The 19,072-nt window shown below is 43.8% G+C and overlaps 1 protein-coding gene across 3 annotated transcripts in view; it reads right to left on the bottom strand.

The window, feature by feature from the left end:
* lrba (LPS-responsive vesicle trafficking, beach and anchor containing) overlaps window positions 1-19,072 on the bottom strand; it is a 1,157,354-nt gene that overhangs the window by 797,383 nt on the left and 340,899 nt on the right. For all 3 annotated transcript variants that reach the window (XM_070871469.1, XM_070871472.1, XM_070871473.1), the window contains exon 33: window positions 17,932-17,993. In XM_070871469.1, the coding sequence (XP_070727570.1) occupies window positions 17,932-17,993 (62 nt within the window). The remainder of the gene's footprint in view (window positions 1-17,931; window positions 17,994-19,072) is intronic.

Below are 19,072 nucleotides of genomic sequence, written 5' to 3'. Positions count from 1 at the left end.
TAGGGTTCTAAATCTAAACTAAGGAAACTACGAAGGTATGAGAAATGAATTGGCTATGATAGATTGGGAAGATTCATTAAAAGGCATGACAGTGGATAGGCAATGGCTAATATTTAAGGAACGAATGCATGAATTGCAAGAGTTATACATTCCTTTCTGGCGTAAAAACACAAAAGGAATAGTGGCCCAATCATGGCTAACAAAAGAAATTAAGACTAGTATTAGATTCAAAAGAGGAGTTATACAAAGTTGCCAGAAAAAGTAGCAAGCCTGAGGATTGTGAGCAATTTAGAATTCAGCAAAAAAGGACCAAGAGATTGATTAAAAGGGGAAAAATAGAGTGTGAGAGTAAACTTGCAAGGAACATAAAAACTGACTGCAAAAGTTTCTACAAGTATGTAAAAAAAAAATTAGTTAAGACAAATGTAAGTCCTTTACAGACAGAGATGGGAGAATTTATAAATGGGGAACAAGGAAATGGCAGAACAATTGAATAAGTACTTCGGTTCTGTCTTCATGGAAACATAGAAAATCGGTGCAGGAGTATGCCATTCGGCCCTTCAAGCCTGCACCACCATTCAATAAGATCATGGCTGATCATTCCCTCAGTACCCCTTGATCCCTTTAGCCACAAGGGCCATATCGAACACCCTCTTGAATATATCCAATGAACTGGCATCAACAACTCTCTGCGGTAGGGAATTCCACAGGTCAACAACTCTCTGAGTGAAGAAGTTTCTCCTCATCTCGGTCCTAAATGGCCTACCCCTTACCCTAAGACTGTGTCCCCTGGTTCTGGACTTCCCCATCATCGGGAACATTCTTCCCGTATCTAACCTGTCCAGTCCCGTCAGAATCTTGTAAGTTTCTATGAGGTGCCCTCTCATTCTTCTAAACTCCAGTGTATAAAGGCCCAGTTGATCCAGTCTCTCCTCATATGTCAGTCCTGCCATCCCGGGAATCAGTCTGGTGAACCTTTGCTGCACTCCCTCAATAGTAAGAACGTCCTTCCTCAGATTAGGGGACCAAAACTGAACACACTATTCCAGGTGAGGCCTCACCAAGGCCCTGTACAACTGCAGTAAGACCTCCCTGCTCCTATACTCAAATCCCCTAGCTATGAAGGCCAACATACCATTTGCCTTCTTCACCGCCTGCTGTACCTGCATGCCAACTTTCAATGACTGATGAACCATGACACCCAGGTCTCGTTGCACCTCCCCCTTTCCTAATTTGCCGCCATTCAGATAATATTCTGCCTTCGTGTTTTTGCCCACAAAGTGGATAACCTCACATTTATCCACATTATACTGCATCTGCCATGTATTTGCCCACTCACCTAACCTGTCCAAGTCACCCTGCAGCCTTTTAGCGTCCTCCTTACAGCTCACACCGCCACCCAGCTTAGTGTCATCTGCAAACTTGGAGATATTACACTCAATTCCTTCATCTAACTCACTAATGTATCTTGTAAAGAGCTGGGGTCCCAGCGCTGAGCCCTGCGGCACTCCACTAGTCACTGCCTGCCATTCTGAAAAGGACCCGTTTATCTCAACTCTCTGCTTCCTGTCTGCCAAACAGTTCTCTATCCACGTCAGTATATTACCCCCAATACCATGTGCTTTGATTTTGCACACCAATCTCTTGTGTGGGACCTTGTCAAAAGCCTTTTGAAAGTCCAAATACACCATATCCACTGGTTCTCCTATGTCCACTCTACTAGTTCTATTCTCAAAAAATTCCAGTTTATCAAGAATGATTTCCCTTTCATAAATCCATGCTGACTTGGACTGATCCTGTCACTGCTTTCCAAATGCGCTATTTCATCTTTAACAATTGATTCCAACATTTTCCCCCACTACTGATGTCAGGCTAACCGGTCTATAATAACCCGTTTTCTCTCTATCTCCTTTTTTAAACAGTGGTGTTACATTAGCTACCCTCCAGTCCTTAGGAACTGATCCACAGTCGACAGACTGTTGGAAAATGATCACCAATGCATCCACTATTTCTAGGGCCACTTCCTTAAGTAGTCTGGGATGCAGACTATCAGGCCCCGGGGATTTATCGGCCTTCAATCCCATCAATTTCCCTAACACAATTTCCCGCTTTATAAGGATATCCTTCAGTTCCTCCTCCTCACTAGACCCTCGGTCCCCAAATATTTCCGGAAGGTTATTTGTATCTTCCTTCGTGAAAACAGAACCAAAGTATTTGTTTAACTGGTCCACCATTTCTTTGTTCCCCAGTACAAAATCACCTGAATCTGACTGCAAGGGGCCTACGGAAGAGGGAGTTAGATATGGCCCTTACGGCTAAGGGGATCAAGGGGTATGGAGAGAAAGCAGGAAAGGGGTACTGAGGGAATGATCAGCCGTGATCTTATTGGATAGCGGTGCAGGCTCGAAGGGCCGAATGGCCTACTCCCGCACCTATTTTCTATGTTTCTATTAAAGAGGACACAAATAGAAATGCTCGGGAACCAAGGGTCTAGTGAGCAACAGGAATTAAAGGAAATGATTATTAGTAAGAAAATAGTGCTGGAGAAATTAATGGGACTGAATGGCGATAAATTTCTGGGGCCTGATGAATTGCATCCCAGAGTACTAAAAAGAGGTAGCCATGGAAATAGTAGATGCATTGGTTGTCACCTTCCAAAATTCTATAGATTATGGAACAGTTCCTGCAGATTGGAGGGTGGCAAATGTAATCCCACTATTTAAAAAAGGAGGGAAGAGAGAAAACAGGGAACTACAGACCGGTTAGCCTAACATCAGTAGTAGGGAAAATGCTAGAATCTATTATTAAGGATGTGATAACGGCACACTTAAATATCAACGGGGTTAAACAAGGTCAACATGGATTTATGAAAGGAAAACCGTGTTTGACAAACCTACTGGAGTTTTTTGAGGATGTGACTGATAGAGTAGACAAGGGAGAACCAGTGGGTGCAGTGTATTTGGACTTTCAGAAGGCCTTTGATAAAGTCCCACATAAGAGGTTAGTGTGCAAAATTAAAGCACATAGGGTTGGGGGTAACGTATTGGCATGGATTAAAAATTGGTTAACTGACAGGAAAAAGAGAGTAGGAATAAACGGATGTTTTTTGGGGTGGCGGGCAGTGACTCGTGGGGTACCACAGAGATCAGTGCTTAGGCTCCAGCTACTCACTATATATATATATATAATGATTTGGATGAGGGAACCAAATGTAACATTTCCAAGTTTGCTGATGACACAAAACTAGGTGTGATTGTGAGTTGTGAGGAGGATGTAAAGACGCTGCAACATGATTTAGATAGGTTGAGTGAGTGGGCGAACACATGGCAGATGCAGTATAACATGGATAAATGTGAAGTTATCCACTTTGGTAGGAAAAACAGAAGGACAAAGTATTATTTAAATGGTGATGGCTTGGGAAGTGTCGATGTATAGAGGGACCTGGATGTCCTTATACACCAGTTATTGAAAGCAAACATGCAGATGCAGCAAGCAGTCAGAAACATAGAAACATAGAAAATAGGTGCAGGAGCAGGCCATTCAGCCCTTCTAGCCTGCACCGCCATTCAATGAGTTCATGGCTGAACATGAAACTTCAGTACCCCCTTCCTGCTTTCTCGCCATAACCCTTGATCCCCCGAGTAGTAAGGACTTCATCTAACTCTCTTTTGAATATATTTAGTGAATTGGCCTCAACTACTTTCTGTGGTAGAGAATTCCACAGGTTCACCACTCTCTGGGTGAAGAAGTTTCTCCTCATCTCGGTCCTAAATGGCTTACCCCTTATCCTCAGACTGTGACCCCTGGTTCTGGACTTCCCCAACATTGGGAACATTCTTCCTGCATCTAACCTGTCTAAACCCGTCAGAATTTTAAACGTTTCTATGAGGTCCCCTCTCATTCTTCTGAACTCCAGTGAATACAAGCCCAGTTGATCCAGTCTTTCTTGATAGGTCAGTCCCGCCATCCCGGGAATCAGTCTGGTGAATCTTCGCTGCACTCTCTCAATAGCAAGAATGTCCTTCCTCAAGTTAGGAGACCAAAACTGTACACAATACTCCAGGTGTGGCCTCACCAAGGCCCTGTACAACTGTAGCAACACCTCCCTGCCCCTGTATTCAAATTCCCTCGCTATGAAGGCCAACATGCCATTTGCTTTCTTAACCGCCTGCTGTACCTGCATGTTAACCTTCAATGACTGATGTACCATGACACCCAGGTCTCGTTGCACCTCCCCTTTTCCTAATCTGTCACCATTCAGATAATAGTCTGTGTCTCTGTTTTTACCACCAAAGTGGATAACCTCACATTTATCCACATTATACTTCATCTGCCATGCATTTGCCCACTCACCTAACCTATTCAAGGCACTCTGCAGCCTCATAGCATCCTCCTCGCAGCTCACACTGCCACCCAACTTAGTGTCATCCGCAAATTTGGAGATTCTGCATTTAATCCCCTCGTCTAAATCATTAATGTACAATGTAAACAGCTGGGGCCCCAGCACAGAACCTTGCGGCACCCCACTAGTCACTGCCTGCCATTCTGAAAAGTACCCGTTTACTCCTACTCTTTGCTTCCTGTTTGACAACCAGTTCTCAATCCACGTCAGCACACTACCCCCAATCCCATGTGCTTTAACTTTGCACATTAATCTCTTGTGTGGGACCTTGTCGAAAGCCTTCTGAAAGTCCAAATATACCACATCAACTGGTTCTCCTTTGTCCACTTTACTGGAAACATCCTCAAAAAATTCCAGAAGATTTGTCAAGCATGATTTCCCTTTCACAAATCCATGCTGACTTGGACCTATCATGTCACCATTTTCCAGATGCACTGCTATGACATCCTTAATAATTGATTCCATCATTTTACCCACTACTGAGGTCAGGCTAACCGGTCTATAATTCCCTGTTTTCTCTCTCCCTCCTTTTTTAAAAAGTGGGGTTACATTGGCTACCCTCCACTCCATAGGAACTGATCCAGAGTCAATGGAATGTTGGAAAATGACTGTCAATGCATCCGCTATTTCCAAGGCCACCTCCTTAAGTACTCTGGGATGCAGTCCATCAGGCCCTGGGGATTTATCGGCCTTCAATCCCATCAATTTCCCCAACACAATTTCCCGACTAATAAAGATTTCCCTCAGTTCCCCCTCCTTACTAGACCCTCTGACCCCTTTTATATCCGGAAGGTTGTTTGTATCCTCCTTAGTGAATACCGAACCAAAGTACTTGTTCAATTGGTCTGCCATTTCTTTGTTCCCCGTTATGACTTCCCCTGATTCTGACTGCAGGGGACCTACGTTTGTCTTCACTAACCTTTTTCTCTTTACATACCTATAGAAACTTTTGCAATCCGCCTTAATGTTCCCTGCAAGCTTCTTCGCGTACTCCATTTTCCCTGCCCTAATCAAACCCTTTGTCCTCCTCTGCTGCGTTCTAAATTTCTCCCAGTCCCCAGGTTCGCTGCTATTTCTGGCCAATTTGTATGCCACTTCCTTGGCTTTAATACTATCCCCGATTTCCCTAGATAGCCACGGTTGAGCCACCTTCCCTTTTTTATTTTTACGCCAGACAGGAATGTACAATTGTTGTAATTCATCCATGCGGTCTCTAAATGTCTGCCATTGCCCATCCACAGTCAACCCCCTAAGTATCATTCGCCAATCTATCCTAGCCAATTCACGCCTCATACCTTCAAAGTTACCCTTCTTTAAGTTCTGGACCATGGTCTCTGAATTTACTGTTTCATTCTCCATCCTAATGCAGAATTCCACCATATTATGGTCACTCTTCCCCAAGGGGCCTTGCACAATGAGATTGCTAATTAATCCTCTCTCATTACACAAGGAAGGCAAATGGTATGTTGACCTTCATTGCAAGAGGATTTGAGTACAGGAGCAAGGATGCCTTACTACAGTTATACAGGGCCGAGATGAGACCGCACCTGGAGCATTTTGTGCAGTTTTGGTCTCCTTACCTCAGAAAGGATATACTTGCCATAGAGGGAGTGCAGCGAAGGTTCACCAGACTGATTCCTGGGATGGCAGGACTGTCGTATGAGGAGAGATTGGGTCGACTAGGCCTGTATTCACTAGAGTTTAGAAGAATGAGAGGGGATCTCATTGAAACGTATAAAATTCTGACTGGGTTGGATAGACTGGATGCGGGGAGGATGTTTCCGCTGGCTGGGAAGTCTAGAACAAGGGGTCACAGTCTCAGGATACGGCATAGGAAATTTAGGACAGAGATGAGGAGAAATTTTTCACTCAGAGGGTGGTGAACCTGTGGAATTCTCTATCAGAGAAGGCTGTGGAGGCCAAGTCACTGAATATATTTAAGAGGGAGTTAGATAGATTTCTAGACACAAAAGACATCAAGGGGTATGGGGAAAAAGCAGGAATATGGTGCTGAGATAGAGGATCAGCCATGATCATATTGAATCGGGGTACAGACTCGAAGGGCCGAATGAACTACTGCTGCTCCTATTTTCTATGTTTCTAAATGTGAGGTTATCCACTTTGGCAGAAAAAATAGAAAAGCAAATTATAATTTAAATGGAGAAAAATTGCAAAGTGCTGCAGTACAGAGACCTGGGGGTCCTTGTGCATGAAACACAAAAAGTTAATATGCTGGTACAGCAAGTAATCAGGAAGGCAAATGGAATGTTGGCCTTAATTGCAAGGGGGATAGAGTATAAAAGCAGAGAAGTCCTGCTGCAATTGTGCAGGGTATTGGTGAGGCCACACCTGGAGTACTGCGTACAGTTTTGGTCTCCATATTTAAGGAAGGAAGGAAGCATTGGAGGCTGTTCAGAGAAGGTTCACTAGGTTGATCCTGGAGATGAGGGGGTTGAATTATGAAGATAGGTTGAGTAAGTTGGGCCTATATTCATTGGAGTTCAGAAGAATGAGAGGTGATCTTATTGAAACTCATAAGATAATTAGGGGGCTCGACAAGGTGGATGCAGAGAGGATATTTCCACTCATAGGGGAAACTAAAACTAGGGGACGTAGTCTTAGAATAAGGGGTTGCCCATTTAAAACGGAGATGAGGAGAAATTTCTTCTCAGTGGGTTGTAAATCGATGGATTTCTTTGCCCCAGAGAGCTGTGGAGGCTGGGTCATTGAATATATTTAAGGCGGAGATAGATTTTTGAGCGATAAGGGAGTAAAAGGTTATGGGGAGCGGGCAGAGAAGTGGAGCTGAGTCCATGATCAGATCAGCCATAATCTTATTGAATGGCGGAGCAAGCTCGAGGGGCCAAATGACCTACTCCTAACTTGGTGTCGCCAGCAAACCTTAATGCAAAATTAATGTACTTATTGCAGTTGTACTACAATTGGCTGCACTATTGGAAGTGCTGCAAAACTACCTCCTCAAGATCATCTCATATCTAACAGGAAATGCTGAACCGATGCCTGTTTGGCTGCTGTTATACTTCACACTATGAACGGTTTGAATATGTAAGAAAAAAATCAATGACTGTAATAAAAGCTATACATCTATTTCAGAGACTTCAAGTTCTAGACGGGCAGTGAACATTTAAGGGTGCCACTCTCCACTACTTTAGAAACCATAATTGGTCAAGTAATGTTAACATGGCTCGAAACTTGTGAGAAACGAAAAGGAGACTTTCTAATGTATTAACACTAAATAGCCGAAGTCACAGATTAAATTGTCCATCACTTCTGTGACTGTATTAACATTAGTGTGGAAGATTGTAAGATCTCTAATGATTCTGTGTGAATAGGGGAAACAAAATATTGTTCCATGTATATCAAGCTGGTGAATGTAAATACCTTCACAAGGTTGAACATATGCAGCATAGTATTTTGTTTGATTTTATTCTCGGCAAATCTCTTCAACCTTTCTTTCCCTGGATGGAAAAACAACTGTCATCTAAAACACCTAGTCTGTCTGGAACCTAGCACTTTAAGGCTAGTTTTGTAATGTGCTGCATCCGCTTCTGATAAATGAGAAAAGAATAGATGACCTGGCAGAAGGCTCAGACAATAACATGTGATTTACAGGACATGAATTCAGCTACTATAAGATTTATCTGACAGGCCGCTCCGATAGTGGACTGTTCAGTATCCGATGGAATGATTTCTAGTCTGGAAAATCTACTACTGAGTAGCCATACACATTATTTATTTATTAGATGTTTTGGGTTGAAACCATTTTTAAATGATGCACTTCAAAAAGTGCAGCAATAAATTCAGCTTTAAAACTGGAATTGAGGTAATGTTATTGAAATGTGTGTCAGACTGAATTAGTATGGGGCCAAAAGAACATTAATAAAATGGCCTTGAATGGCATGATGGTGGTTTAAAGAAACAAAGTTACTCCAATAAGCTAATACTTGAAAGAAAAACACTAATGTTAAAAACAATATATTAGTGCAAGTATAGTAGCATGGAAGAGAGTTGTATGAATATTGCTGACATAAATGCACAATTCCCTTTTACATTCACAAACTATATATTTTTTAGTTGGATTGTCTATAATCTTGCTCCAGATACGGTTAACCAAACATGAATACTTCCCAATGCCATCATGAAATAATACCAGATAGCAAAATGGCCCTGTAAGCTGCAGAAACCAAATTTTAAGTTGCCTTTATACTTAACATACAAGTTCATTCTTCCTTTAAAAATACAAAACAGTCTCACTTTGTTATATTATATATACACATTATATATACACACACTTTAAATTGAGCCAACTGAAAATTAAATACTATTATTTGGACAAGAACCTATTACCCAACATAGTTTACATCACTACTAAACATGTACAGAAAAAGAGACAATTACATTCACCGTTAGAAATATGCTACAAATAAAGCAACCTATTGTATTGATTGGCATCTGTGGATGAAAGGCTTCCTACTGCAAAGGACACTTTCTTTTCTTAATACATTAAAGACTTACTATAACGAACATGCTTGCATGGTAAGTAATGAACACAAACGTGCAATTTGGAAATATAAGTAATGCAAATGCATTTCAAATAAAAAAACAAAGCCATCTTAATAAATCCATTGAGAAAAACAATTCCCCTGACAGCTCCCTGTATAATTTTTCCTTACACAAGAGGTACTGTACAGCATGTTGCAAACGTCACAGTAGGAAAAAACCTTTCGTTACTTTTTTTCTTTAAATGTTATATGAAACGGTTCACAAAAGGTGTCCATAAAAATATTTGGGAAGCCACTAGAATTCACTAGAATTTAAAATGTAAAGGAAAGAAAAAACTATGCTTACCCTCACTAAAGCACATTTTTGAAAGCATTTGATACATGAGCAACTATGATGAGTTTCTCACTGCATTCCAAAATAAGCAAATACTGCAGCAGTTTAACAAAGTTAAAATAGCTTAAGCTGGCCTACAATTAACCACAACTTCTTCAGAATATGGGAATCTTTGTAAGGAAGCAATTTTCAGCCAATAAAAATTATGGTGTTATGAAGATTTAAGAATTAATTCCAATGGAAAAGTCATGACAAGAAACCCACGCCATTCTGGTCAACAATGAAATGAACAGTTATTCTGTTTTGTTCTGCTTCACAACAATAGATAGTGCATGTGAAGTTATCAAGCTGAGAAGACTAATCTTTGTGTGATTAAAAACATGATTTTTTGACCTTAGCTTTTTGATCTTTGACACTCATCCCACTCCATCTACCCTACAAAATTAATTAAGATTTTAGAATGAAAATATCACATCCCACCCCATCTCCCCCCGAAAATTAATCAACATCACACTCTATCCGATATCTACATCCTCAAAGAGTCTGGTTAAATTCTTATCCCGGGTCTCTCAAGTTTTCATGTCAGCAAGGTCTGTCCTATTCATTAGGAAATAAATTGCTTTTGTGACCCTGGCCTTCCATTTTAGATGATGCAAAATTTTAAACTGTAGGAAGATCATGTTTAAAAAAAAACAGCTGAAGTACATTTTATAGTCAAAACATCCTTACTTTCCACTATAAAATGTTTTCAATTCAAGTCTAAATTCCAAAATCCTCCAAGCAATGTAATGAACCCCAGAAATCAATCTCGACGCCCTCCATGTGATTAGAATAGCATTAAACACTTCGATGACATGTATGACAAATAAGTGCATCAGACTTTGTAATCTATTGATCTAGCCCATGCAAGTTGCTACAGTTCTCTGTCCAGCACAACAAAATGCATTTTCAGGGATAAATTTTGTTTCATTTGCCAAGGGCATGCCACAGAGCATGCATTACAAAGACGCTTGGAGAAAGTGAAAGAGAGACACACAGAGACAGGGAGACAGACAAGGGGGGGGGGCGATCAGACAGGGGGGGCAGACGGGATTGAGAGACTAGCAGGGGAGGAGGGCGGGGGAGAGAGAGGAACAGATGGGGGTGGGGGGGGGGGGAGGAGAGGGAGAGACACACGGTGGGGGGGGGGGGGGAGGAGAGGGAGAGAGACACGGTGGGGGAGGGGGGGGGAAAAGAGGGAGAGAGACACGGTGGGGGGGGGGGAAGAGGGAGAGAGACACGGTGGGGGGGGCGGGAAGAGGGAGAGAGACACGGTGGGGGGGGGGGGAGGGGGGGGAAGAGGGAGAGAGACACGGTGGTGGGGGGGGGGGGGGAAGAGGGAGAGAGACACGGTGGGGGAGGGGCAGGGTGTCGCGGGGGCGGGGTGGGGGAAAAGAGTCGTGGCGGGGGAGTATCACGGGGGGAAGTTGGCGGGGGAGCGGATGAGGTCAGCGAGGGGGAAGTCAGCAGCGGAGAGGGGGGTGGGGGGGAGAAAGTCGGCCGGCGTGGTGGGGAAGTTGGCCGGGAACTCGGCGGGGGAGGGGGAAGTCGGCAGGGGGGGGGGAGGGGGGAGGAGGAGAAGTCAGCCGGTGGGGTGGCGGGTGGGAAGTCCGCGAGAGAAAGGGGGAACTCGGCGGGGGAGGGGAGAGTTGGTGAGGGATGGGGAGGAAGTCGGTGAGGGATGTGGGGGGAGTCGGTGAGGGAGGTGGACTTGAAGGCACAACCTCTGACTCAAAGGCGAGATTGCTACACTGAGCTACAGCTGACACTATGGGACAGAGCATGCAGCCGACTGCACGAGTACTGACCAGAGAGGAGGCCGGACCAGAGAGGGCGAGGCAGACCGACAAAGAGAAAGACAGAGACAGAGACAGCTAACAAACCAAATAGGAAAATATTTTCCAATGACCTCAATTTTAGTTTCTTTGCAAATTTATTCTTGCAAAATTTTTCAGTAGAGCACAAAGCCCACTTAATCAAAGTAAATTTGTGACAGTGCCAGTCCATTTTAATTTCCTACTTGAAGTTCATGAAAAAAATACAGAAATCTAGCCCAACGCATTATTACCGTGAAGAAATCAAGTGTGACGTACTACTACAGCATTGATACTTTACCAAACTAACTAACCAATACGCTGCAAAATGTTAGCACTGATATCATAGTTGTACCTTTACATACCTAAAGCACAAATATGAAAAATATCTAGCCCTACAAATCAGTATGTTAAGTCAAGGAACGGATGAGGCTGCACAGATATTAGTTTAACAGTGAACATGAACTGAAGCAAGTTTGAATTTCCTTTAAGAATCAACCTTCATTAAAATGTTATACTGACCTGTTTTTACCAATTATACATAAGCTTCTCAACTTCCTTTTATATTGTGGTAACTTATCTTGCAGAATCTCTATGCAATGGGTAAAACACATTCAGGAATGCATTGCTAGGCTTACTAGTTCATTCTGAGATCTATTAGGTGTGATATTCTCAAGTAAATGTGCTTATTGCACCATATTGACAACATGTAGCATTGATTTTTCACACCTTCTATGATTCTTTCATTTATATTCATGACCTATCCGTCAGCACAGCCTAAATAAATTTGGCAACATACCCACTAAAATGAATAAATCGATGTAAGGGAACATTAATGATGCATTATCCTTATTTGTCAGCCAAGTAAACCTTTAGGTTGTAAATGAAGGTCAAAAGCTTTGAAAAGGGTCAGAACCCATGACCTCTGAAGCCTCATTCTCACCACTTATAGCTTTTGTTTTATTCATGGTCCAAAACTAATGTGCTGAAAACTTCTGAACACACAAAATAATTTCCAAGTTAGTGCAAAAGGTAAAGAATCAATTAAAGATCTGTACTGACTCACAAAAACAGATGTAATATGAAAATTATACATTGAGCTCAAATTGTTACAATCTTTGTGACCATGCAAAATTAGTGATCCTTGCAGAAAAAAAATTTGCACTTTCCTATTCCCTAATAGATACCTGAGTGAATGACTAGTCTGCCATAGGATTTTTTTAAAGAATTCATAAAATAGTCAAATCATTTTGTGCAATTTCCTGAATATTTTTAAGATTATAACTGAAAATTATCTGAAATAACATTTCACAATGTTATTATAAACTACAGGCACAACGTCCAGAATCCGGCTGTCCGAAAACTGAACATTTTTGCGGCAGCCAAGATGGTGACATTGGGCGGCGAGGGACGAGGAAACCGGTAAAAACCGCAGCGCCAAGGGGCCGCGGGTGGCAGGAATTGCCAGGCGATGAGGATCGGAGGGTTGGCAGGAATCGGCGGGCAGCGAGGATCAGAGGGTGGCGAGGAGCGCCAACAGCGACGAGTGAAATCCGGAAAAATATGAAAACCGGCACGATCTTGGTCCCGAGTTTTCCTGATTTCGGATGTATTGATTTTCTTTTCAAAAAACTCCAAAAAGCGTCAGTCTCGGTTCCGAGGTTGCTGGATTTCAGACGTTGTACCTGTATTACAGTTTGGTACACTATTGAAACAACCCGTAGTCATTAAGCAAGTTACTAAGGGCTCAATTTTGGCTGAGCCCGTTTTTCGGCGTACTTACTGTCGTTGTGCCGCTGATATACATTCAGAGATGTGCTGGAAAAAAATGTTGCAACTTTGGCCGCTGTCTGGCCTCATCACTGCAGTCGCAGTGGCCAGTCGACTCGAGGGGTGGAGCCTGCGTTCTGTGCTGGAAGATGTGCCAAGGCATCTGCACATGCGCAGTGGAGAATGGTGATGTCCGCGCATGCGCAGTCACGCTGCGAGTTGGCAATCGGTCATTTTTAAAGAGCTGCTTGTGTTTTTGTGCCAGAAGGAGTGCTGTGGATGGAAAATCACTGCTGAACGCAAGAAGCAGTGTTCTGTTTGGTAAAATCAGTGCTGCATTCCAGCAGAAGTGCCAGAAGGAGTGCTGTATTTGGAAAAATCACTGCTGCATATAAAATTAGTACCGTGTGTTTGGAAAAATCACTGCTGCATGCCAGCAGGCAGGAGTGCTGTATTTGGAAAAATCAGTACTGTGTGTTTTGAAAAATCGGTGTGTGTCTCAGAGCATTGGAAAAGTGCTGTGTGTCTCAGAGCAGCTGCAGCAATGCAGCATCGTGGACCAAGAACAAAGAATTTCTCACTGGAAGAAGTGGAGACACTAGTTACTGTGATTGGGAACAGATGGCAGGAGCTGGACACCAGCAGAGGTCACATAAAAGTTCCACCCAAAGAAATGAAGAAACGCTGGAACAAGTTGCAGAAGATTTCTGCGCATTGGTGACACCAAGAGATCTGGAAGCCAGTGTAAAAAGAAATGGCAGGATCTTGGTCAAGCAGTTAGTGCAAGTAATATTTTCATTTATTCAATGCAATTGCAATTGTAAATGTGACCATCTGTATGTCCCACCCAGCAGAAACACACTCTCTAAAAAGTTATATTCTCATCTTTGCAGAAGAAATTGTACCACAACAAAAGGGAAAGAACTCGAACAGGAGGAGGCCCGCCAAATCTGCACCCACTGACACCCTTGGAAGAGAGGGTCGCTGCTTTGATGGGTCCTGCCTGGAGAAAAACAATCAGCACAGCACAAGCTAGGCCCACACTCGAGGGAGAGGGTAAGTCCTAAAAATTCAATCTGGCCCTTCAAATCAACCTGCTGCCTGGCCAGCTATGTGTGATCCTACTCATGCCACCCATCCTGCACCCTCCTCTGCTGCTCACCATTTGATTGTTCTGTTATATTTTGCAGAACCTGATGCCAATCCTGAAGATGCAGATGATGATTCAGACGCGAACGAGCCTGAAGACGAGAACATCTTCCAAGCCAACCCTCCAGACCAATATGGGGGTGAGGGAGAGTTCAGTCAGCTGAATGAAGCTACCACTTCTATACCGAATATGGAGTATGTGCAGTTCTCAGAGTTGCCAGCCCCTTCCATGACTAGTGATTTGAGTACTGGTGGGACATTCCATGGTTTCCCCCCTTCCATGGCTAGTGGTTTTCGTTCTGGTGGGACATGCCATGGTTTCACACAATCTGAGGTTGCCGGTTCTAGTAGTGGGCAGCAGCAAGTAAGACCCAGGGCCCCACCATCCGAGGATGCAGGTCCCAGTGGGATGCCAAGAGGCACACCCAGGACCCCACCATCCAAGGCTCGGCTTCTACTGAGATGCCGCGAGGCAGACCCAGGGTGAGGGGAAGGAGAAATCGACCACGCTCTCCTGAGATGCAGGATGCAACAGATGTGGTTCAGATCATGGCATTGAGTGGGGAGAGCATTGACCTGACCTGATCATTCCAGGACACCATCAGTGGGGTGAGTGATGAGGTAGCGGGAGAAGTCACAGCAATGGCACGGGAAATGGGAACGATGTCTGGGAACATCAGTGAGGGAATAGTGTCCATGAAGGAGGGAACGTCAGAAGTAGTGCAAAGCACGGCAATGGCCACGAGGTAGGGAGTCAGAGGTAGTGCAAAGGACGACACTGGCAATGACACAGGCCATAAGGGAGGGATTGTTTCAGTCCGTTGAGACACTGTCAGGGTGCATGAGGGACGGCATGTGTGAGTTAGTTGCTGCAATAATGGAACACACCCAGACCATGCGCCCATTGACAGAATCAACTGCCATTCCCACTGCAATCCCCACACCAGCCTCTGAAGAGATCCAAGCCGGGCCCTCCACATTAACACCTGACACCCCGCCTCCCCCCCCACCACCACCATCCATCAAGAAGTGCACATTAAACGAGATGTTAGAAGGAATAAGCTTGGTACCAAGGCCAAAATGACTGCGCCACCCCGCCTGGGGGCAGGGGTAGTGGAGAGTCCAAGACCCAGCGCGACAGTCGGTGTTAGACTAAGGGGGGATGAGAGATGAGTGCAGCCTTTCTTTGCTGCTGCTGCGGTTGTTGATGTGACTGTTAACTGTTTTCAAATTGAAAGTTTTTTGTAAGTTATGTAAATTTACAACTTTATAAGTGATCTTAAAGTTTTTAAGTGATCTTAGAGTCATATTAAAGTAAAGTTTGATACAAGAATAATTTTATTACAGTAAAGCTAAGTACATTGTAAACTTTTGAATAAAATATATTTTACATTAAAACTGAATCATGTTCCATTAACACAACACAACATTACGGAACAGCTCCAAATAATAAATATTTCCATGTGGAATAGTTGTCATTGAGCCCTCAGGCATCAGTAAAGCGTTCACGGATGAGCCGCTGGCGTAAGGCTCTAGCAATCGTTAAAGCAGCACGATGGGCCGCCCTCCTCCGCCGCCGTGCTCCGGCACTTCCATGGTTTCTTCCTCCTCGTCATCATCCTCCTCCACCTCCTCCTGCTCAATACCTACATCTTCAAATTATCATCAGCCACTCTCACCGCAGGGGTCTTCTTCCACTACCAGCTGCTGCTGTCTCATGATGCAGCATGCAGCACATAACAGTGAACTGAAAGACAATCTCAGGGGAGTACTGCAAGTAGCCTCCGGAATGGTCCAGGCATCGGAAACGCTGTTTCAAGATGCCAATGGTCCTCTCTATGATGCTGTGCATCACAATGTGTGACATGTATTCACGGTCAGCTTCCGTCCGGGTTACGTGTAAGGGTATCATGAGCCAGGTGGCGAGGCCGTACCCTTGGTCTCCCAGTAGACAACTCTGCCCTTCTGGCTGCTGCTCAAACATGGCAGATATAACGCAGTCACGTAGGATGAACACATCATGGGTGCTGCCAGGGTATCTTGCATCGACTGACATGATACGATGCATGCTGTCACACACGAACTGCACATTAATGGAGTGGAAGTCTTTTCTATTCCTGAACAGCTCGGCATCCTTCAAAGGTGCTTGCAAGGCGATGTGGGTACAATCAATGCAGCCCTGTACCTTTGGGAAGCCAGCAATCCTTGAGAACCCCACAGCCCTGTCATGGATTGCTTGGGCGGTCATTGGAAACTTTATGAATTCATTCCTCCACGCATACAGTGCAGCCGTGACCTGGCAAATGGAGACATGTATTGCATGTTGAGAGACAGTGCACACATCTCCAGTTGTAGCTTGAAACGATCCAGAGGCATAGGATGAAAGTGCAGCTGTAACCTTCACTTCAACTGACAAAGCAGTCCACCTGTCGCTTCTTGGCTGCAGGTCTGGTCACAGCAACTCACAGATCTCACGGACAACTTTTCTGCGGAAACACAGCCTTGTAATACATTCTGCATCACTCAGGTGCAGGTACGCACGCCTGACTCGAAATTGCCGAGATGCGTAAGGCCTCCTGCTCAGCAGCCTGCAGGCTCTGATGTTCCTGATGTGATGAGCTCTAACCAATTGTCTCCTACGTAGCACAATGATGCAGAATGCTTGCAAAAGGTATGGCATTGTCAGTATTGCCCCCATACTTAAAAGTTAAACTTTCAAAGAAGGTCAAAGCGGCAGGAAAGCAGGCCGAACAGGTTCACATTTCTCTCTCTCTCCCTCCCTCCCCCCCCCCCCCCCCCCCCCCCCCCAAGGTCTGTATGGATGGACCACACCCAAAGGTCTTTTGTCCTCTCCTCTCTTCCTCCCCATGAGTCTTGTGACCTCTCTCCCTCCCCCCCCATCCCCTCTGTTGAATTGCAGCCTCTCCCTCTCTGTGGCCCCCGATGCTTGCCAGCTCCCTCCCTCCCTCCCCCCACAGCCTCTTGGTTGATTTGCTTGCAGCCTCTCCGTTGAAACCCGATGCCAGCCAGTTCAATCGCTCCTCGCCCCCAGCCTCTCCGTTGATTTGCTTGCAGCCTCTCTGTTGAATCCCGATGCCGGCCAGTTCACTCGCTCCCGCCCCTAGCCCAGGCCGAGTTCCGCCCCTAGCCCAGTCCGAGTAGCCTCCCGCACCTGCCCACTGCCTTCCCGGGCCAAGTGCAGAAAGGTGAATTCCAGTTTGAAGATGAAGGTAGGACTTTAATTTTTTATTTCTTATAGAATTGTTAGTAGTTTTTGTTTGCAACCATTGCTAAGGGTAAGGCTTGGTTGGTTTAGATCCAGGTCATCGCCGCTTCCCGCCCCTAGCCCAAGTCGAATGGCCTCCGATGTACCTACCTGCGCCGATTTCTTTATCTCTCCGCAAGGGTTTTTTCAAGTGGCCACATATGCTGGCCTAAGTAGAAATGGAGTAACTATTAGCTGGCCAAAGTTGCCTAACTGGCCAGAACTGGCGTAGGTGGTTGGTAACGCCCCCTTTTGAGAAAAAAAAAACGAACCTAAAAAAAAACTTAACTAAGTGAGTTATGCTGGTGCAAATTGATTGGGGAAACTGGGGATTTTTAAGTTTCGCCAGAAAAAGCAGCCTACTCAAAAAAAAAAACAGCAACTCCTGGCCAAAATTGAGCCCTTAAGAATGTGACTAGACAACATGTGCTACAAATAGGGAAATGTGTAACTTGGGGAGGAGAAGTATTTCATTAACAGGAATAAAAGCAAAACATTTTCAAATAAAATACATAGTTTTTGATTTTCAATTTCTGTTAACTCTAGTAATTTATATTTCAGTCAGTGAAATAACCTATTGTAATAAAGTATACAAATTCAACTGTAATAAATTTATAAGATTTCCATAGACTTACCTGAGAACACAGTAACATGACCAACTCCACAACAGAGCTGCTGGATTTCATACAAACCAGGCCTATAAGGCAGAAAATGTATTTAATTAAAATGCATGTTTTAGAAATTGAGAGGTTGATATTAGTGTAGTACAGAAGCAAGAAATATAATGTGAAGAAACCTAGTCTAGGTCTTAACGGGACACTATCCCTATAAAAATATTTCAGAACATTTCAATCAGTCTCCCTTTGCTCTACCATACAACACATTTCATCAGAATATTAATAGTTTCTTCACAGCTTTTGCTGGTATTCAAGTATTATTATAAATAAATCAATATTACCTCTTTTTGGTTCACAATATACAAGAGAAAATCTGTTTTGACTTGAACTCAGGTGTTCTTGGCAGTTCCAAGAATATTCTCTGGTGTCAGCCTTGGCTCAGTGGTAGCACTCATGCCACCGAGATCATGGATTCAAGCCCCACTCCAAAGACTTGAGCACATAATCCAGGCTGACACTTCAGTGCAGTACTGAGTGAGTTCTTCAGTCAGAGATGCCATCTTTCAGATGAGATGTTAAACTAAGACGCCCCCGCCCCCCCCCCCCCCCCAAGGTGCATGTGAAAGATTCTATGGCATTATTCAAAGAACAGGGCAGTTCACCCAGTGTCCTGCCTAACATCACTGAAAATGATTATCCGGTCTTTTATTTCATTGCTATTTGTGGGACATTGCTGTACCCAAATTGGCTGCCGCATTTCAAAAATACTCCATTGGCTGTGAAGCACTTTGGGACATCTTGAAATTATAAAATGTATAAATAGAAGTTTGTTGTTTTTTCAAATCCAAACTTTTAAAATACAAACTTGGTGAGCAAAACAATGTGTAACATTTCAGAAGAATTTACTCTCAATTGTATGTATACAACATCTGTAAACTTTGCAGACATTGTGAACAGATCAATATAGTCAGTATTGGAGCAGTGTTCAAGGATGATAGAAAACTTACTTTCAAAAATAAACTAGAATTTCATTCAAATTTTGAAACTACTCATTATTTTTTTCAGAGCTGATACTATTCATTGACTAAAATCAAAACACTATACCACTTCCTCCCCATTAAAAAGAATGCAAAAGCTTAAACTGAGAAGTCACCAAATG

Source organism: Pristiophorus japonicus, chromosome 2 (genome assembly GCF_044704955.1).
Source record: "Pristiophorus japonicus isolate sPriJap1 chromosome 2, sPriJap1.hap1, whole genome shotgun sequence".
NCBI lineage: Eukaryota > Metazoa > Chordata > Chondrichthyes > Pristiophoridae > Pristiophorus > Pristiophorus japonicus.
Note: the sequence above shows the minus strand (reverse complement) of the source record. Positions and strands in the feature narration are given on the sequence as shown.